The sequence below is a fragment of the Toxorhynchites rutilus genome, chromosome 3 (assembly GCF_029784135.1).
Source record: "Toxorhynchites rutilus septentrionalis strain SRP chromosome 3, ASM2978413v1, whole genome shotgun sequence".
In the NCBI taxonomy this organism is placed as follows: domain Eukaryota; kingdom Metazoa; phylum Arthropoda; class Insecta; order Diptera; family Culicidae; genus Toxorhynchites; species Toxorhynchites rutilus.
Window position 1 is genome coordinate 195,445,599 of NC_073746.1, and position 22,930 is coordinate 195,468,528.

At 39.9% G+C, this 22,930-nt stretch overlaps 1 protein-coding gene across 1 annotated transcript in view; it reads right to left on the bottom strand.

Moving 5' to 3' along the window:
* Nucleotides 1-5,492: 5,492 nt before the first annotated feature.
* LOC129779536 (transmembrane protein 208) overlaps nucleotides 5,493-22,930 on the bottom strand; it is a 28,237-nt gene continuing 10,799 nt past the window's right edge. The window contains exon 4 of the mRNA XM_055787089.1: nucleotides 5,493-5,733. Coding sequence (XP_055643064.1) covers nucleotides 5,517-5,733 — 217 coding nt within the window. The 3' untranslated portion in view covers nucleotides 5,493-5,516. The remainder of the gene's footprint in view (nucleotides 5,734-22,930) is intronic.

A 22,930-nucleotide genomic window follows, 5' to 3' on the forward strand; every position in this document is an offset into this window, starting at 1 on the left:
ACATCACAATTACGAAAACACTTGTAATACTAACCTCGAGCCAACCGCGAGTAATCGGTTACATATTACTAACATAGTTATAAGGCAAACATTGTCGAAATATTGAACTCCCGGCCCCGTCAGGTTGACGCCATATGAGCCTTAATAAAAATATATATTTTGGATAAAAAAAACGACCTGGCTGACGAGGAAACAACAAACGGTGTAGTTATCATCCACCGAAGCGGAACTAGTCGCTCTCTGCTCGGCGGTTTGTGAGGGTGTCTGGTTGGTACGATTGCTGGAAGAAGTTGGATACCAGTTAACGAGTCCAGTACAATATTTTGAGGATAATCAATCTATCATTAGGGTGGTGGTAGAACCAAAAGATCGTGGTCGATTAAAGCATGTCGATGTGAAGCTACAATTTGTTAGAGATCTAGTTCAGCAGGGGCGTATTTGTGTTAAGTACGTGCCTACGGAATTGCAAGCAGCAGATATAATGACGAAGGCTTTAACATCTGGGCAATTCCATCGTTTGCGAGAGAAGCTCAACCTCACACCGACCAGAAATTGAGCAGGGGTAAAGTGGTTATAATTTCTATCAGTGTATACATCACAATAACCCTCAGTGCTACCCTGCCTATCCACAATCGAGCGGTGTAGCGCTTATGTCAAAATTCTATTTCATCAGAACTGTACAAAACTTAATTTAATGAAAATCGTGTTCGTAAATGGGAAAGTGGAAATTCTGCGTGGCTCAGTGGTTGTAGCAACAGGTCAGAGAAGAGACAAGCTCTACGAATTAAATTTCTACACGTCAAAAGGAAAAGGCAGTGCTGACAGCTGTGGCACCGACGGTACGGTCACCTTGACGAGAAAAATCTGTCGAAATTGCTGAACTCCGACATAGTTTCTGGAATAAAGGTTGATAGCAGAGGGAAGTCTATGGCGATATGCGAACCATGTGTGGCGGCAAAACAGACACGTGAATCTTTCACATTGCGAGAGGAGCGACAATCAACTCGTGTACTGGAACTCGTGCATTCAGATGTGTGCGGGCCGATAACTCCAACCGGCTGGAATGGCGATAAATATTTAGCCACTTTCATCGACGATTGGACAAGGTTTACTGTGGTCTACTTGATTCGCTCCAAGGATGCAATTGCCAGTTGTTTCAGAGATTACGTGGCGCAAGCTACTGCGAAGTTCTCCGTCAATATTTCTCGTCTTTGTTCCGATAACGGCGGGGAATATACCAGCAAAGAAATGCGCATGTTCTGCAAAGAGAAAGGTATCAGAATGGAGTTTACCGTTCCCTGCACCCCCAAGCAGAATGGGGTAAGCGAACGGATGAATCGGACTCTGGTAGAGAAGGCTCGTTCGATGCTTTTTGACTCCAAAATCGGACGAGAGTTCTGGGGCGAACCTGTTCAAACGGCCGCGTTTCTGGCCAATAGGAGCCCCGCTTGTGCTCTTGGTCTTCTGGTGACATCATTTGAAATGTGGAATAACCGTAAACCAAATGTTTCGAAAATTCGAGTTTTTGGATCACCAGCGTATTCCCAGCAAACATTAAATTGTATAATTTTGCACGTGCCAAGTCTTACAAGAAATCCGAATAAATCATAATCGCATATAATATCAATCAGAGTATGTATCGTGTATATTTGAAATCGCATAAAATGTAAAAACTCGATTTTATATACCATTATCAAATTAAGTCGCAATTCGGTATAATAAACATCAATTTTATGAGGTACATTGTCGTAAAATATGTTTAATCCGCATCATATGCATATAATACGCTGATGCAGTTTGTGTGTCGTATAAGCGTATAATTTGAATCGATTCAGTACTGTAGTAAATCGTGTTGCATGCTGAAGAAAATCATGTAAATCACAGTAAATCATGTTAGATCCTAATAAAGAACATATTACATCATATTGAAATGTCAATGAAATGCTTATGCACTCGAAAGTTTTAACCGCTGTTGACTTAAATTCAAGATAGCCGAGATAGCTGGTGGATGATAATCCAGACGACCAGAGTTCTAAACCACATCGGGGCAGTATTCACCAAACATCAATCTGTGCCATTTTAAACATTCATATTCCACTCCCAACAGAAGTCAATCAAACAATTATTATTTCTACAAACATAAATACTCATATATAAAAATGGCGATTCGTTAGGCTATAATAAATATTTCACGAAAATATTTTGCGCCATTTGTTTTTTTCTTCTATGTCTGTAATAAATCGTATATGAGTATGGCAAAAGTCGTATTTGGTGCTTTGACAATTCATATATATTCATATTAGATCGCAATTCAATTTCAACATAATCGCTATTATATCCAGTCAAAGTTTCATATTCATCCAAACAAATTCAGTAAGCATTTGCCATGTATGTATATATATATATTTTTTTCCAAAATATATATTTTTATAAAGGCTCATATGGCGTTAGCCTCACGGGGCCGGGAGTTCAATACTCTGACAATTTTTCTTATTATCTATGTTAGTAATATGTAACCGATTACTCGCGGTTGACTCGAGGTTAGTATTACAAGTGTTTTCGTAATTGTGATGTTGCTGTCTCCAATTCTCTGTACGTGTGCCCGACACGGGATACTTCCTATTGGGATGCAGCTGACCATTAATCAGCAACGCCCCCCTAGTCTGTACCTCATATCTAGCGTGGTGCGTCTTTCTCGACTCGAGGAATCCACGATAGAATGGTCACTAGCCGGCGCAATCATCAGTTCGTGTAGAGTTGTCATGAGCGGTACAACCTTTGGCTCTTGTTGAATGATCAGTGGACTGCACAACCTTTGGCCCGTGTGTCTGTAAAGAGTGTGGATATGTATGTATATGGCCTCCACTTTTGCATGCATATGCCAGTTAGGCGCATTATACGCCAATCAAATTATAGGGCATATGATGTTTTATATACGCTTGTTATGCGATTTAATGTTTGCTGGGTTGTCACGTACCTAAAAAATGAAGGAAGAAATTCGATAAGAAAACTTGAAAAGGAACCTTCGTGGGATATGGCGTGAATGGCTACCGAGTTTGGAATCCACTGGAAGGGAAAATCAGGATTATTCGGGATGTAATCATTGACGAAAACTCACTGACTACTACGACTGGAAATCAATCACCAATCGTGGACGTTAACAGATATACTGAATTACAAGACGTTCCAAAGAATGAAGATATTTTGCAAGATGAAGTCATCGAAGAAGAAGATGCGGGTAACGGTTCGGATTTAGACGGATTTGACAGTTGTGAAAATGGATCCGTTGATGAGCGCTGGAACGAATTCGCAACGGAAGAGGCAGTCTCCAGACTGGCACAGAGATTATGACATGACGTTTGCTGGGTTTGCTCTGGGTGCTATGGACTATTTTGGAAATCTACCGGACAGTATTGACGAGATGAGAAAAAGAGCTGATTGGTCAAAGTGGCAAGTGGCCATTCAAGATGAAATCGATTCACTGTTGCGGAACAAAACATGGACACTCACGAAGCTTCCGAAAGGTCGAGTACCGATATCATGTAAATGGGTGTTTCGTGTTAAGCCTGGAGATGATGGGATGCCAGATCGATACAAGGCACGCCTCGTTGCGAGAGGGTTTAATCAACGCTTTGGATTTGATTATACTGAAACCTACTCACCTGTGGCTAAAATGGATACATTACGAGCAATGCTGGCTGTCGCGAATCAGGAGCAAATGTATGTGCACCAGATGGATGTCCGTACTGCGTTTTTAAATGGGGATTTGAGTGAGGAGATATTTATGACGCAGACGTTAGGACATGAAAAAAATCCGGAGTTAGTTTGTCGTCTGAATAAGTCTTTGTATGGCCTCAAACAAGCATCAAAAGCGTGGAACGATCGATTCCATAACTTCATTCAAGATTCAAGAGAAGCGGTAGTGACCAATGTTTGTATATTCGTGGCGAAGACAAAAGGAAGGTGTTCCTGATCCTATACGTGGATGATATATTGGTAATTGGTCATGATTTGAACGAGATCCGAGCCGTCAAAGATTGCCTTTCGAAGGAATTCGAAATGTCGGATTCTGAGGAAGTGACTAGTTTCCTCGGGATGAAAATCGAATAGACCTGCAGAAGCGAGTTTTGCGAATAAGCCAACGTCGTTACCTAGAAGATCTTCTTCAGCGTGTCGACATGGTGGATTGTAAACATAGTTCCGTTCCAATGGAGTGCCGTCTACGTGTGTACAAAGAAAAGGAATCAGAGCGAACAACAAAACCTTACAGAGAACTGGTAGGGTGTCTGATGTACGTGACCCTAACGACACGTCCGGATCTGTTTGCCTCGGTCAACTACTACAGTCAGTTCCAGAACTGTCCAACTGAGGAACATTGAAGATACCTTAAACCTCCTTGGACGTTAGACTGGTATACATCGGTGACGATAAGGCATAGATCATTATGGCTTTTTGCGACGCAGATTGGGCGAATGACGTGGTCGACAGGCGCTCAGTGACAGGTTATATTTTCAAGATATTCGGATGTACAACGACCTGGCTGACGAGGAAACAACAAACGGTATCGTTATCATCCACCGAAGCGGAACTAGTCGCTCTCTGCTCGGCGGTTTGTGAGGGTGTCTGGTTGGTACAATTGCTGGAAGAAGTTGGGTACCAGTTAACGAGTCCAGTACAATATTTTGAGGATAATCAATCTATCATTAGGGTGGTGGTAGAACCAAAAGATCGTGGTCGATTAAAGCATGTCGATGTGAAGCTACAATTTGTTAGAGATCTAGTTCAGCAGGGGCGTATTTGTGTTAAGTACGTGCCTACGGAATTGCAAGCAGCAGATATAATGACGAAGGCTTTAACATCTGGGCAATTTCATCGTTTGCGGGAGAAGCTCAACCTCACACCGACCAGAAAATGAGCAGGGGTAAAGTGGTTATAATTTCTATCAGTGTATACATCAAAATAACCCTCAGTGCTACCCTGCCTATCCACAATCGAGCGGTGTAGCGCTTATTTCAAAATTCTATTTCATCAGAACTTTCTTTCTTTCTTTGTTTTTAAGAGGCTTTAAACTTTGCAGTTCATTCGCCTCTATTTCATCAGAACTGTACAAAACTTAATTTAATAACTAACGTGTTTTCCTTTGCTTTGATAATATTCCGATTTTATCTTTATAAACTTCGAATCCCATTACCTCTTACAATTCTATGACAATAATATTTTGTTTACACCGAGTTCCGTTACCTATTATTCATAGAAACATCGTATACATTCATGAAAAAGTTCACTAGACATTTAAATTCGTTCAGAAAAAGTATGAACTTACATTGTTGAAAAAAGAATTTAGTATGATTCTTCGCTGTGGTGGCTGAGACCAAACCAACGACCGCAAAAAGTTAATATACACACCCATTTTCTTGAAGCTGAATCGAAGATTCGCGCATTTTAGAAGTAATTCTACAGTAAACTTCGGAAATTAATCAATTAAAACAAAATTATCTAGTAGGTGTCTTATTTATTTATCGTACGCGTTTCATTTTTTTCTCACTCTGTTTCTGTTTTCTTTCATTTGACAATTCGGCGTCGTTCTTCTGACTCAGCCCTGGTTTCACAACCGAATTCCAAAATATCCAAGCGGCTCGTAATGGTCCTAATAGCAGTAGTAACCAGAAGAAATCAGATAAAAGCGATAAAAGCTGTGTTCCCGCCGTTAGAATTATTATGTCCTTCACATGTCTGAAAATGAAATACGATTTAGTGTCACTCAAAATATTCAGATTTTGATAAAATGATTTTATAATATGATAGTTTTAACGCAAACACTAGGAAACTCATGAAAAAATCAATTAACCAATGATCAACACTACGTGTTCTATGCATCTAATTTTCAATTTTCATTAAAATTTTGATACAATTCAGAACTGCCTTCGGCTTCGCTATAGAGCAATTCCAAATGAAATCGACAAATGACAAAACATGAGCATTTTTGATTCGAATGAAAAATTGTATCCCGTTAAGCTTTTGACTCAAATATAACCTTTGAAAAGGGTGTATCGATTTTAGTAGGAGCAATCTTTGATAATTTATATCTCAAAAACTATGAGTCGTACCGGAATAGTGTCTAAGAAAGAGTTATAGAGCTATGATGTTAAAAAATGAAAGAAATGTACACTGAGATTTTTCTCAGTGTATAGTGGTATTCTTTTTTTATTTACAAAAAAAAACTATAATTTTCAATATCAATCATTTTTAGCCACAAATTATGAATCCTGATGTGATTTGAAATAAAAAATCTCTTTACCAATCTCCTAAATGAAGTCATTCTCGAGATATTTGAAACATTTCTCATTTATTGTCTTTTTTATATTAAATAGGCCCCTTTAATATGTTTGTCGTTTTATACAGCTATGTTCATGAAATTTTATGAATTTGCTTACAATTTCCAACAACCAATATATGTTTAGGAGTTGCGTTGTAAAACATTTGGAGACATGTGGGTTAATACAAAACGTAGCGATAATGTTTTTCAACGTAACTCCTAAACATATATAATATTCTAAAAAGTTCGTCAAAAATAGTTTTACCATCTGGGACTCATTCTTGTAAATTTTCTACATGACTTCTATTTTCTATGAAAAAAAAATAAGTGTTTTAGATATTGCAAATTATAGTTTTTTTTGTAAATAAAAAAAAAGAGTACAAATTCTTTCTCAAAGTTGTAATTTTCGAGTGTACTTCAATGAATGATTAGCTCATTCAGCAGGGTCGTTACCCCAACGCTCACTGTCAACTATTTGACGTCAGTTGGGAGCTGATGGGAATTCTCTCTTGTGTTCTACACACGTCCACAATGGTTAGGATCCTCAACCACGTTCTAACTTCACCTCAAAGGCTGAGATGGTCCCTCTTTCCACCAAACTAAATGGGGCGAGGCTTGGTAACCCCTTTCGAGTTCGATTACGATATAATGAAGCGCCCCTGATCATCAAACATTGTGTAAAGGTGCTTGGAAGTTACATTCCTTACATTTTTATATTTTCTGAAGCGCCAGCCAATTTCGAGCCCGCGAGTACATCCACCTCTTCGATTTATCTCATATTACAGTCTGGTTCGTCAGCCAGTGTCGCTGACCAGGTTTAACTTTTTTCCAACACGAACTCCAGTATCGCGAGTATAAAAAAATAAGCTCGGGTTTCTATGTGGCTCGTGGCGACAGTTCATCATTCACGCGACGAAAATTCCGCGTAAACAAATTACTGTTTACGATTATATAGCGCCAATTCGATTGCAATTGGTTAATTGTATTTTCTCTCTCGAAAAACGACTCCAAGCACCTCCCATAGGAATTTGTACGAATAATTAGTTGGTAAGATGAAAGTTGTTAAGAGGAGAGTAATAGAATAGACACGGTCGAAGACAGTTTGTTTTTTTTTCGACCGCCCGGATAGGTTCCAGAGAATTCGGTTCCAAGAATCGAGGAGTGTTCCCGTTTGTGTTAGCGCTTTCTAGAACAGTAAACTGAACTGGAAGCCGTGTTTGACCCGGCAAAAGTGAAGTTGGAGTGTGTGAAGTTCAGTAATCTGGACCTCCCGAACGAAGGGACGACACTGAAAAAAGTGTCCCCTACAATAAGAAAAATATTGTATAGAAGAAGAACCATTCCAAGAAGAATATATGTTTTATTATAAGTGTTTGGTAGGTGTATTTACTCCTTATTTTCCTACTGCATCTTTTCTATTCTTCCTACCTGTGACGTCACATTTTTGTGTAGTACTTGCGCAATTTTGAGCAATGTGGTTCGGGTTTGGAGAATTTCCCTTGTTGGTTTCTGGATTAGCCTTTTCCATCCACGTGTGTGCTGTGTTTGGTGGTGATGTTCTCTAACTTCTGTCTATTCGTCCGCCATGTGCTAGATGAAGCGTAATAAGAAAAAGAAGGTCCGCTGTGCAGACCTTTTTCTCTCCCTATCTATTTTTCTTTAACTTTCAGGTTTGTACTTCTTGTCTGTTACATTGGTATGTATAATTTGGTTTTTCTTTTTTTTCTCTTTTCAGGAATCTGGAGCTAATATGGTCACGTCTAAGTTAAGTATTTTCTTTTCAACAATACACAAAACATAATTTCCACAGCTATTACACAATTTAAACTAGACACGACGCGCACTACTACTCCCGATTCTAGCTCTAGGCGCCATCTGCCGGATTTTGACCGCAGGAAAACCCCAACACCGACAATCGGGGTTCGACAAATGCTGATGGTTGGGAACCCTGCTCATAAAGCATTGTGAGTGAACACACGAAAGCTAGGAGAAACAATAGCTCAAACCAGTTAACCTTTCGTAGCCAATGAGCAGGGGTCTGATATGCTGATAAGTTTTTATTGACGTAGGACTACGTCTAACCGGAAGATATAGGGGGTGAAATGGAAATCTAGGCACTGAACAAGTAGGAAAAAATGCAAGATTTGGAACGCTTATAACTCGAGCATTTCTCAATAGATCGCAAAGGTTTTTGCATCAATTGATAGGAAATATATCTACGCTTCTATCATTACGAATAACATTTCATTTTTCTTGAGATAAATAATTGAATAAATGTGAAATATCAAACATTGTCAAAATGCACTATGTGCCCATTTTTGATTGGTCCATTTTGTGCTCCTCAAATCGTACCGACCAAACCGGGCAACCAGAGCAGCAACGAAAAAGAATGAAGCACGATTGTAAAGGAAAAAGAAAAAATGAACGAAACATTGGTCGCAGTCTCACACATGTGTAATTCTCGAGCCAGCCAGTCAGCTTAAAAATCCCCGCTCCGCTGCCGTAACTATCATTCTCATTCAAACCGTACACCACATCGGTTCGCATCACAACACATCAACAAACCAACCCAAGCAGCCATGTCTGGACATGGTAAAGGAGGAAAAGTGAAAGGAAAGGCAAAATCCCGCTCGAACCGTGTTGATCTGGAGTTCCCCGCAAGGGTAGCTAGGCCGAGCGCGTTAGTACCAGTGCACCAGTCCACCTAGCCGGCGTTATATAGTTTCGGCCGCTGAAGTGATCGAGTTGACTGACAAAGCTGCTCGCGACGATAAGAAAACCTGCATTCAGAACAGACCACATTCGGTTCGGTGGACATCAAGACAACAACAGGCAGTTGCAGCGAGTGGCAAACGCAATCGCAAAACGGCAGCATGTAGCAGAAGAAAAACGTTTGTTCTTTATACAAACTGCTTTGCCAGAACAATAGAGTTCAATAGAGTTACCTCCAATCCGATACTGAGTGGTGGTAATGCGACGTGCCATTGAATGTAATTTACTGTAAAATATGTCACAAGCTGGATGGGAAGAAATTTTCCAACTGTGAAAGCTGTGGCGAGTGGCAAATGCAATCGCTAAACAGAAAGGTTTAGCCGAACAAGATGGGGATATCGAGTGATAACAAAACAATAAACTCTTTAGATTGAAGATAATTTTGTGATCCTGAAAAGGACCCTTTTTAGCCTGCATGTGAATCCAACGAGCGAACAAATCGTAATGAATGTATTTTGTTGCCATCGCTCCCTTTTAACGCTCATTTGTTCGTCTCGTTGGACTCGCCCCTCTGGCTGAGTCTGCAGATTTGTCTCTATCCTGTGAGTGTGTACCGCTAGAGTATAAAACACGCGGACCCCAAAAAAATATCTTATTTTCTTTCAAACCGTAAACCCGTAAATCGGCATCGTGGACGTAACAAAGGAGGACAAGTTAAGGGAAAGGCAAATTCTCACTCGAACCGTGCAGGTCTCCAGTTCCCTGTTGGTCACATTCACTGATTGCTCCGCAAGGGTAACTAGGCCGAACGGATTGGTGCCGGAGCACCAGTATACCTAACAACGATTATAGAGTTTCGGCCGTCGGAGTGCTCGAGTTGGCTTGCAAAGCTACTCACGACAATCAGAAAACCCGCATCAAGAACAGAGCAGCTTCGGTTCGGCGCTCATCAAGGCAACAATTAGTTTCAGTGAGTGGCAAAGTGTTTCTCCGGCATGTCGCATTAAATGTAATTTACTGAACAACATGTCACAAGCTGGATGGGAAGAAAGTTTCTAACTGTGAAAGCTGTGGCGAGTGGCAAACGCAATAGCTAAACAGGAAGGTTTAACCGAACAAGATGGGAATATCGAGTGATAACAAAAACACAACACCAAAGGTTCTTTTCAGAACCATCAACATATTCATAAAGAGTAAACAGTAAACTAATCCATTTTTCAGGTAGATAGGTAGGTATTCACGTAGGAGAAGAAAATAAAACAATATATTTAAAATATATATTTAACAAAAGCTGTCCCCTTTGTATAGTCCTACGTCACTCCGGTTATGTCCCCGACATTACCCACCCGTCTTTTTATTTACAGTATGGCGTATGGTCCCTGTAGCGTGTCTATAGTGTTTATTTGGAATATTATGAAACCGAACGGTTACAAAGTATATTTTTTCACGTTTTAACATAATTACTCTATAACTCTATCTAATGTTATGTTTTAATGTTATGTTTTTGTTCGACTATTTTACTAATTTTTGTTCATTAAGACGATTTTGTCAGATGAATGTTATATCTAAACAAATAAACAAATAAGACACTATTCCGATACGGTTCATAGTTTTTGAGATATAAATTATCAAAGTTTTCTCATTGATACGCCCTTTTCAAAAGTTACAATTGAGTCAAAAAATTCCCAAATGCGGGGGAAAACTCATATTTCCTCCAACCCAAACGAAATAAAAACTTTCGTTCGAATCAAAAAGACGGGTGGGTAATGTCGGGGACATAACCGGAGTGACGTAGGACTATACAAAGGGGACAGCTTTTGTTAAATATATATTTTAAATATATTGTTTTAAAAAAATTGATTAGATTACTGTTTACTCTTTATGAATATGTTGATGGTTCTGAAAAGAACCTTTGGTGTTGTGTTTTTGTTATCACTCGATATTCCCATCTTGTTCGGTTAAACCTTCCTGTTTAGCTATTGCGTTTGCCAATTCGCCACAGCTTTCACAGTTGGAAAATTTCTTCCCATCCAGCTTGTGACATATTGTTCAGTAAATTACATTTAATGCGACGTGCCGGAGAAGCACTTTGCCACTCACTGAAACTAATTGTTGCCTTGATGAGCGCCGAACCGAAGCTGCTCTGTTCTTGATGCGGGTTTTCTGATTGTCGTGAGTAGCTTTGCAAGCCAACTCGAGCACTCCGACGGCCGAAACTCTATAATCCCTGTTAGGTATACTGGTGCTCCGGCACCAATCCGTTCGGCCTAGTTACCCTTGCGGAGCAATCAGTGAATGCGACCAACAGGGAACTGGAGACCTGCACGGTTCGAGTGAGACTTTACTTTTCCCTTAACTTGTCCTCCTTTGTTACGTCCACGATGCCGATGCCGTACAACCACACGGGTTTACGGTTTGAAAGAAAATAAGATATTTTTTTGGGGTCCGCGTGTTTTATACTCTAGCGGTACACACTCACAGGATAGAGACAAATCGGCAGACTCAGCCAGAGGGGCGAGTCCAACGAGACGAACGAATGAGCGTTAAAAGGGAGCGATGGCAAAAAAATACATTCACTACGATTTGTTCGCTCGTTGGATTCACATGCAGGCTAAAAAGGGTCCTTTTCAGGATCACAAAATTATCTTCAATCTAAAGAGTTTATTGTTTTGTTATCAGTCGATATCCCCATCTTGTTCGGCTAAACCTTCCTGTTTAGCGATTTATTGCCACTCGCCACAGCTTTCACAGTTGGAAAATTTCATCCCATCCAGCTTGTGACATGTTGTACAGTAAATTACATTCAATGCGACGTGCCAAAGCACCACTCAGTGTCGCATTTGAGGCGATTTTAACCTGTAATTGAACATTTGCGATGACAGTGGTACAGTGTCGACTTTCAATGTGGGGTCATATTTTGGATCTCTATGTTTACAAAAATGTCCAACTAAATAAGTCGCATTACATGTCCGTCCCATTAGCTAAATGTCGAACTAATTGTAAATTACTGTACTTTCAATCTGGAAACAATTGAGGAATTGGTGAAAATTGAATAATCAGGAAAGTCCCCAACTATCTATAAGCTCAGAACAACTGTCAAATTCACATACTCATCAGATCCTGGCAAACAAATTATGAAAAAATCAATTTGTGTTTTATTATTATTTTGGATAATGTTTTAGAAAGCATTGAACTGTATTTCCTAAACTCTTTTTTGGAAGGTTTAATGGCCCTGAAAAGCGCCTTGTTTTATGGAATGGTTCCAATTTAGAAAAATTTTTACTCGTGGTTTTGAAAAAAAAACATTTCGAACGCCCTCGATGCTTGTTCTGGATTTGCCACCAAAGCAGTTTGTATAAAGAACAAACTTTGTTCTTCTGCTACCTGCTGCCGTTTTGCGATTGCGTTTGCCATTCGCCACTCGCTGCAACTGCCTGTTGTTGTCTTGATGTCCACCGAACTGAATGTGTTTTGTTCTGAATGCGGTTTTTCTTATCGTCGCGAGCAGCTTTACCAGCCAACTCGATCACTTCGGCGGCCGAAACTATATAACGCCGGCTAGGTGGACTGGTGCACTGGTACTAACGCGCTCGGCCTAGCTACCCTTGCGGGGAACTCCAGATCAACACGGTTCGAGCGGGATTTTGCCTTTCCCTTCACTTTTCCTCCTTTACCATGTTTTTTGTTGGTTTGTTGATGTGTTGTGATGCGAACCAATGTGGTGTACGGTTTGAATGAGAATGATCGTTACGGCAGCGGAGCGGGGATTTTTAAGCTGACTGGCTGGCTCGAGAATTACACATGTGTGAGACTGCGACCAATGTTTCGTTCATTTTTTTCTTTTTCCTTTCCAATCGTGCTTCATTCTATTTCGTTGCTGCTCTGGTTGCCCGTTTTGGTCGGTACGATTTGAGGAGCACAAAATGGACCAATCAAAAATGGGCACATAGTGCATTTTGACAATGCTTGATATTTCACAATTATTCAATTATTTATCTAAAGAAAAATGAAATCTTATTCGTTATGATAGATGCGTAGATATATTTCCTATCAATTGATGCAAAAACCTTTGCGATCTATTGAGAAATGCTCGAGTTATAAGCGTTCCAAATCTTGCATTTTTTCCTACTTGTTCAGTGCCTAGATTTCCATTTCACCCCCTATATCTTACGGTTAGACGTAGTCCTACGTCAAAATAGTTTCTAAATCGGCATTTTTAGTTCGATTTCATTTGGAATTGCACTATACTGAGAGTAAATTGCTTCACAAACACGGATGATTAATTTTGACGTTGCTTGTTTGGATTTCAGTCGAACGGTTTGTAGAATACATAAATATAATTCGATCGGATCGGAACTTCAGAATAAGGGTACACTGAAACGGACGAGTTAAGTTTGTTTTAATGATCAGAAGTATCGTCGATGGGGGTGAAAATTGGTCAAAAAAGGTAGTTTTCGAACTTTTTGTTGAATAACTATCGTACATTAGAGTAAAACACAATCCTGATTACGTAGAAATGCTCTCTAATGATGAGCCACTTAGGTGCCCAAGGAATTGTTGTATAATAATAATTTTTCACGGAACTACGATCAAATGAAATTTGACCCAATCTCACCCCTTAGAGGGGGTGACAATGGGTCAAAGTAGTGAATATTGCATTCTATTATGAATTGTGTTTAGAAAAAAAATTATAGGAGGTTGTGTCCAAGACACGACCGCATTGTTGACGTAGAACTACGCTGTTATTTTATATAAGTCGCTTGTTTATACCTTCGGATATTATTCACTTACAATGAATTGAAGAACGCTGCATTTCGCAACCACATCAACCGTTTGGAAAGAAATTTTAAGCGCGATCCGTCATCTTTCTGGACCTTCATCAAGAGTAGGAAGGAAAACCATGGATCCCCTTCGGATTTGTTCTACGGTGAGCGCCAAGCCAACAATCACCGTGAGTCTGCGAATCTTTTCGCTGACTTCTTCAGCAGCGTTTACACTAATGAGCCATCCGTCGTTGAAAGCGAACTAAACTCTTCTCACACCCTTCATCTCCCTCGCATTGCATTGTCACCTTGTGACGTTCAGACGGCGCTTTCATCTGTAGACATATCGAAAGGCGCAGGGCCTGATCGCCTTCCACCATTGTTGTTAAAACAATGCGCCACATCGTTGTCGCTCCCCGTGTCGATTCTCTTCAATAAGTCGTTATCTGATGAAGTGTTCCCGAAGGCATGGAAGATCCACAATGTTGCCAACTATCGCCCGATCTCAATATTGAATTGTCTAGGTAAGGTTCTAGAGAAAATGGTACATGACGTCATTTACCGCTCCGTTCGACATGTTATATCAGACTGGAGTGCCACAGGGCAGCCACTTAGGACCACTCATTTTCAACATTTTTGTCAACGACATCTGCAGTCTTCTTCGCTGCGATTGTCTGATGTATGCAGACGTCCTTAAGATCTATCGTGCCGTGTCCTCGTCGCTGGACTGCTGTGTGCTTCAGGAGGATCTAAACTCACTACTAGATTGGTGCTCTTCAAATGGCATGCAAGTGAACACTTCGAAGTGTAAAGTCATGTCTTTCACTCGTCAACGCTCTCTAATCGATTTCGCTTACACAATGGGCACAAGCAACCTGGAACGCGTTGAGAAAATTCGAGACCTAGGCATACTGATAGACTCCAAAGCGAAATTCAACGAGCACATCTCCGCGATTACTGCTAAAGCGTACGCTTTGCTGGGCTTCATCCGACGCAACACGGTAGCCTTTAAGGGTGGGTTTAGACTAGTGATATATTCATGTGAAGAAATATGATGAGATTTATAGAAATCGCATCAACCGTTTACACTAGCGTGAACTTCTATAATGAATATATTCATATTTTCGGTGAATTTATTCACCTAAAGTAGAACTGCATCCAACTTTAGTGATTTCTCACCAGTGAGAAATTCACAAGCGTTTACATATGCTAAATTTATTCAAGTTATATATACCTCGAATAAGTGTATCATATTTATTCTCACCCGTTTACACCTATTTTCACGTGAATAAATCCATCTATAGCTATAGATCTCCCTAATGTAAACCCGCCATAACGATGTATACGCTTTGAAGACCCTATGTTGTTCTCTAGTTAGAAGCACATTAGAATATGCAGTACAAGTTTGGGCACCATGCCACAGAGAGCAAATAACTCGAATCGAAAACGTCCAGAAAACTTTCATAAAATATGCATTGCGCCGCTTACCCTGGACCAATCCCGTAATATTACCGGCATATGAGGATCGATGTAAATTGATCGATTTAGAGACGTTAGCCAAGCGGAGGATAAATTCGCGCAGGCTGTTTATATTCGATCTGATCACCGGCCGTCTGGATTGTTGCTACTTGCTAGAGAATTTGAACTTCCATGCACCTGTGCGAAATCTCCGGAATCGAGTCTTCTTGTGGGTCATTGTACTCAGTACGCCTATTTCGAGCCTCTGATCACCAGCAGTAGGCTATTCAACGAAGTGACAGACGTTTTTGACTTCAATATTGCAAAAAATACATTTAGAAATAGAATAAGACAAATAAGATAGTTAAGTCTGTACTACTTTTAAAGTCGAAGACGATACGAAATAAATTAAATAATGCTGTGAAATTTTAGAAACAACTGCTTAGTAGAATAATCTCTGAAATGATTATTTCATTGTAGAATCAGTTGACGATAATTGATTGATGATTCATTCTTGCCCTCGTAAAACAATCGTATGTCGCAATTTAGTTCATGTCAATGCATTGAAAATTTACCTCGAAGGCTATTCCGGTGGCCTTTTTTTTGACATAGACTCGGCTACAGTCGATTATATACATGTTGCACCAGCACCATTATTCCATATCTCATAACTACATCAATATATCTTTGGCACCGCATGTAAACAACAACAATGACAACACTTGCAAGTATCAAATATCATGCTACATGTTATTTAGTATTGCCTCAAAGGAATCGCACCTCTAGATATCGTTCGTACAAACTAAGCGTAAACCAAGCGCCAAACAAGCGTTCACCATAGCATGCATACAGAGCCATAAATTGGTGGCTTGAAACTACTAGCAATATAAACATTTCTCATCATTTTGCGCTATTCTCAAAAGAAACGCTTCTGTTAATATTACTTTACTACTACTTTCTTATGCTCGAGATAAGCGCAGCTGTCTCCCTTAGTGGAGGAATTTTTGCTACTGGCAAGCAAAACCTAATCACATACAAAATTCCAGAACATTTACTTTCTTGATGACTAAACAAGAGAAATAAACTCTTTTTGTTAATAACAACCTCGAAAACAGTAGCAATGCTTCATTATGATCAATATTAGCGCAAATGCAATCCTCGTTGAAGGCAGTTTTGCGACTGGCACGCGAACCCAAATAACAGTAAGATATTCAAGATGCTTAGTATTCCCAAATAATTGTTTGGTGCACAACCTTAACGTCTGCTTCGCCATAACATCAGTTTAATGCATTGATGCATTCTCAAAGGCACAAACGAAGCCCTTATGAAGACGGAAAATAAACAATGTTAACTGCTTGGAAAAAGACCGAATTATGCCACACAGCTTGTACTCTGCTGTAACGCCCATCGATGCGAATTCGCTGATGAGTTTGTCAAGAGCGACCGCCTTCACCACCAGCGGGGGGAGCTTGATTTTGGTTGCTGCCTGGGCGTTTACATTTTCGACCGACGCGCCGAAATCGCCTACTTCGCTGTTGTTCGGTGCGGTGTCACATTCGCGAAGGCTCGGTTCAGTGCGAGCGCTTTTCACTGCACCAACACCGCGTGCATCATTAGATGACGCTTACCTCGAAATTTTATTGCCCCTGGCAATGCGTTCGTTTCTTGCAGGGCTCGAGCCTGCCTTCCTCTTCTTGCTCATCGCACACTACGCGAAGCGTCCAATTTATGACGCGGAAAGAACACACGATACGAATAACGCGAAAAACGAACAGAAAAAGTCGGGTGGGTAATGTCGGGGACATAACCGGAGTGACGTAGGACTATACAAAGGGGACAGTTTTTGTTAAATATATATATTTTAAATATATTGTTTTATTTCCTTCTCCTACGTGAATACCTACCTATCTACCTGAAAAATGGATTAGTTTACTGTTTACTCTTTATGAATATGTTGATGGTTCTGAAAAGAACCTTTGGTGTTGTGTTTTTGTTATCACTCGATATTCCCATCTTGTTCGGTTAAACCTTCCTGTTTAGCTATTGCGTTTGCCACTCGCCACAGCTTTCACAGTTGGAAAATTTATTCCTATCCAGCTTGTGACATGTTGTTCAGTAAATTACATTTAATGCGACGTGCCGGAGAAACACTTTGCCACTCACTGAAACTAATTGTTGCCTTGATGAGCGCCGAACCGAAGCTGCTCTGTTCTTGATGCGGGTTTTCTGATTGTCGTGAGCAGCTTTGCAAGCCAACTCGAGCACTCCGACGACCGAAACTCTATAATCGCTGTTAGGTATACTGGTGCTCCGGCACCAATCCGTTCGGCCTAGTTACCCTTGCGGAGCAATCAGTGAATGCGACCAACAGGGAACTGGAGACCTGCACGGTTCGAGTGAGACTTTGTCTTTCCTTAACTTGTCCTCCTTTGTTACGTCCACGATGCCGATGCCGTACAACCACACGGGTTTACGGTTTGAAAGAAAATAAGATATTTTTTTGGGGTCCGCGTGTTTTATACTCTAGCGGTACACACTCACAGGATAGAGACAAATCGGCAGACTCAGCCAGAGGGGCGAGTCCAACGAGACGAACGAATAAGCGTTAAAAGAACAAATCGTAATAAATGTATTTTTTTGCGATTGCAAAAAAATACATTTATTACGATTTGTTCGCTCGTTGGATTCACATGCAGGCTAAAAAGGGTCCTTTTCAGGATCACAAAATTATCTTCAATCTAAAGAGTTTATTGTTTTGTTATCACTCGATATCCCCATCTTGTTCGGCTAAACCCTCCTGTTAAACGATTTGTTGCCACTCGCCACAGCTTTCACAGTTGGAAAATTTCTTCCCATCCAGCTTTGTGACATGTTGTACAGTAAATTACATTCAATGCGACGTGCCGAAGCGCCACTCAGTGTCGCATTGGAGGCGATTTTAACCTGTAATGGAACATTTGCGATGATAGTGGACAGTGTCGACTTTCAATGTGGGGTCATAATTTGGATCTCTATGTACACAAATGTCCAACTAAATAAGTCGCATTACATGTCCGTCCAATTAGCTAAATGTCGAACTAATTGTAAATTACTGTACTTTCAATCTGGAAACAATTTAAGAATTGGTGAAAATTGAATAATCAGGAAAGTCCCCAACTATCAATAAGCTCAGAACAACTGACAAATTCACATACTCGTCAGATCCTGGCAAACAAATTAAGAAAAAATCAATTTGTGTTTTATTATTATTTTGGATAATGTTTTAGAAAGCATTGAACTGTATTTCCTAAATATTTTTTGGAAGGTTTAATGGCCCTGAAAAGCGCCTTGTTTTATGGAATGGTTCCAATTTAGAAAACTTTGTACTCGTGGTTTTGAAAAAAAACCATTTCGAACGCCCTCGATGCCGCCTTGTTCTGGATTTGCCACCAAAGCAGTTTGTATAAAGAACAAACTTTTTTCTTCTGCTACCTGATGCCGTTTTGCGATTGCGTTTGCCACTCGCCACTCGCTGCAACTGCCTGTTGTCTTGATGTCCACCGAACATCAACGATGATAAGAAAACCCGCATTCGGAACAGAACACATTCGACTGTTCCGAATGCGGGTTTTCTTATCGTCGCGAGCAGCTTTGCCAGCTAACTCGATCACTTCGGCGGCCGAAACTATATAACGCCGACTAGGTGGACTAACGCGCTCGGCCTAGCTACCCTTGCGGGGAACTCCAGATCAACACGGTTCGAGCGGGATTTTGCCTTTCCCTTCACTTTTCCTCCTTTACCATGTCCAGACATGGCTGCTTGGGTTGGTTTGTTGATGTGTTGTGATGCGAACCGATGTGGTGTACGGTTTGAATGAGAATAATCGTTGCGGCAGCGGAGCGGGGATTTTTAAGCTGACTGGCTGGCTCGAGAATTACGCATGTGTGAGACTGCGACCAATGTTTCGTTCATTTTTTTCTTTTTCCTTTCCAATCGTGCTTCATTCTATTTCGCTGCTGCTCTGGTTGCCCCTTTTGGTCGGTACGATTTGAGGAGCACAAAATGGACCAATCAAAAATGGGCACATAGTGCATTTTGACAATGCTTGATATTTCACAATTATTCAATTATTTATCTCAAGAAAAATGAAATGTTATTCGTTATGATAGATGCGTAGATATATTTCCTATCAATTGATGCAAAAACCTTTGCGATCTATTGAGAAATGCTCGAGTAATAAGCGTTCCAAATCTTGCATTTTTTCCTACTTGTTCAGTGCCTAGATTTCCATTTCACCCCCTATATCTTCCGGTTAGACGTAGTCCTACGTAAAAAAAACCATTTCGAACGCCCTCGATGCCGCCTTGTTCTGGATTTGCCACCAAAGCAGATTGTAAAAAGAACAAACTTTTTTCTTCTGCTACCTGCTGCCGTTTTGCGATTGCGTTTGCCACTCGCCACTCGCTGCAACTGCCTGTTGTTATCTTGATGTGTTCTGTTCTGAATGCGGTTTTTCTAATCGTCGCGAGCAGCTTTACCAGCCAACTCGATCACTTCGGCGGCCGAAACTATATAACGCCGGCTAGGTGGACTGGTGCACTGGTACTAACGCGCTCGGCCTAGCTACCCTTGCGGGGAACTCCATATCAACACGGTTCGAGCGGGATTTTGTCTTTCCCTTCACTTTTCCTCCTTTACCATGTCCAGACATGGGTGCTTGGGTTGGTTTGTTGATGTGTTGTGATGCGAACCGATGTGGTGTACGGTTTGAATGAGAATGATCGTTACGGCAGCGGAGCGGGGATTTTTAAGCTGACTGGCTGGCTCGAGAATTACGCATGTGTGAGACTGCGACCAATGTTTCGTTCATCTTTTTCTTTTTCCTTTCCAATCGTGCTTCATTCTATTTCGCTGCTGCTCTGGTTGCCCGTTTTGGTCGGTACGATTTGAGGAGCACAAAATGGACCAATCAAAAATGGGCACATAGTGCATTCTGACAATGCTTGATATTTCACAATTATTCAATTATTTATCTCAAGAAAAATGAAATGTTATTCGTTATGATAGATGCGTAGATATATTTCCTATCAATTGATGCAAAAACCTCTGCGATCTATTGAGAAATGCTCGAGTTATAAGCGTTCCAAATCTTGCATTTTTTCCTACTTGTTCAGTGCCTAGATTTCCATTTCACCCCCTATATCTTCCGGTTAGACGTAGTCCTACGTCAAAATCAAACGACGATTTCCAAGTTGGATTACCACTGGTGGGGTCCAATCTTAGATCGAAGCGCAGCGAAAGCAAAGTGAACTGGATTACTCAACAGTCCGATGCCGAATGAAAGTTTGCCTCAGCGAGATCCATTGTTTATACTCTAGGCAAGTATTCCCCTTCATTCTTCTTCTTTTCCTTTGTTCACGGAGACTTTAAATCCTACGATTTCCCCTCCGTTGTTCGTCGATAAGTTGCTCGTTATTGCTAGCTCTGTTCGGGAAAGCACTCAAATGGACAGAACAAATGTATGGGAAAATAGAAACACTTAAAGTTTTCATGAATTTTAACTAACAAGGGGATTCTAATGTATGGCATATTAAACAAATCTTACGGAATTTCCGATTCGTTTAGTATGTAAATCTCCAAAATCCGTTCGCGGCAAAAATAGTTATTAACGTTAACTTTATTTCATAAAAACGTGACCTGTTTTCTGATTTGACACCCTTAATGAAAGACGTAGTTCAACGTCAAAATAAAATAAATATAAAGAAAAGATAAATAAAAAAATTGAAAAAAAGAAATAACTTCAAGATAATTCAACATGTAAGTGTCCTGAATGATTATTTGAGTTACGAAAATGGTATCTATCCACCTAGAAGTGCGATGGAAATGTTTATATACAATAATTCCATGTCAAACCGATATAGTGGTTCTCAGATATTCGTGAAAAATGGTAGTTTTGTTCTTTATCGCAAAACATTAGACCCGTATTTTTTAACTTAGGGTGATCATTTCCATTTTAGGGTTGCCACAAAAAATCAAATTGAATGCCACTCAGAATGCATTCAAGGCGTGTTATTTGGCATAGAAATCTCAACTAAGTACTAATAAAAATGACGCAAGTAATACTACGTTGAGACGGCGAAGTTCCTCTAGGAACGTTAGTGCCATTGAAGAAGAAGAAGAAGAAGAAGAAGAAGAAGATATATCAAATTAAACAGGTGACCATTCCCATTTTAAGGTGGTCCGAAATATAAATTTTTTCTCATTTTTTTTCCAAAAATTACATTTTTTTAAAAACTCAATATTTTTGAAGGTCACTTCACGGTGAAAAAGAAAAGATTTGTATGCGATTTGTATGCATTTCATTCCGTTTTCACCGTGAAGTGACGTTCGTGATCAGGCCCATTATTTCGAAAATATGGAAATTGTGGAAACATGTCTCCTATTAAACGGCTCACAGTTTTCAAAAATATTTGCAATACGTTTCATATTACTTTTAGTAATTTTCTCCATTTTTAACCCAATTTCACCCCAATAACCCATTTTCACCACCATCGACGGTATTCCAATTGGCGATCTAATGTACAAATCTACACCTAGGCGGCGATGCGGTGAAAGTGATGATGGTTTTAAATTTTGCAATGAGAGCTTATGGATGGTTTGTAGTTCTTTCCATAAATCACAATGTAATAGTCATAAAAGATTATTTGATTGCGAGAAGTTTGGAAGAAATTTAATTCTGTGCAATTTTATATATAACATGTTATTTTCTTATCCCTTTCAGTAGTGAAAATTGTATAAATGTTGACAATGGTTGAATCAACAAATCCTATTTGCATAGACATTACCCAACTTTATTTCGATTGCGCGTCGCAGTTACACGAAATCTGACCCGAAGTAAACAAGATAAATTACTCTATACCTAGTGAAATTAGATTAAAGATTGTTTTTTTCAAGGTGGGTTTCCAAGTGGGAGCTTTTGCTAACCCTGGCTTAGATAATTTAGAAATTGGACACTTGATTATGGTGATAGCGACGCTCCCAGTGGTTAAATATGCAAGCTTTTGACAGCGTTTAATCAGCCTGTTTTCTCAAACTTACGCGATTCCAATATTGGCGATCTAACGCAAAACGTAAACGATCAGTGAGACATCTGGATTTTGTTTTTGAACTAAGTAAATGATGCTAATGTAACCTAAAACTCAAAACAAAACACGTATATTTTACTTCCGGGCTTTCCAAGGTAGTTCTCACATGCAGGAATCGTGCATTTTTCTACTTGTGTTTGATTGTGCTCTCGAATTTCCTTCTTTAATTCAACCATTGTCAACATTTTTATAGTTTTCACTACTGAAAGAGGTAAATAAATAACATGTTATATATAAAATTGCGCAGAATTAAATTTCTTACACACTCATCGCAATCAAATAATCTTTTATGATTATAACATTGTAATTTATGGAAAGAACTACAAACCTTCCATAAGCTCACATGACAAAATTTAAAACCATCATCACTTTCACCGCAGCGCCGCCTAGGTGTAGATTTGTACGTTAGATCGCCAATTGACGAATTTACGCAAAGCTGAATCAGCTCATGCGACATCTACATTAAAGCTCAGAACCACAAAAGTGAGGGTGTTTGTTCATTTCACGTATTGAAAAGCAAGATTCGGTGGTGATTATTCATTTTTTTTTTCAATTT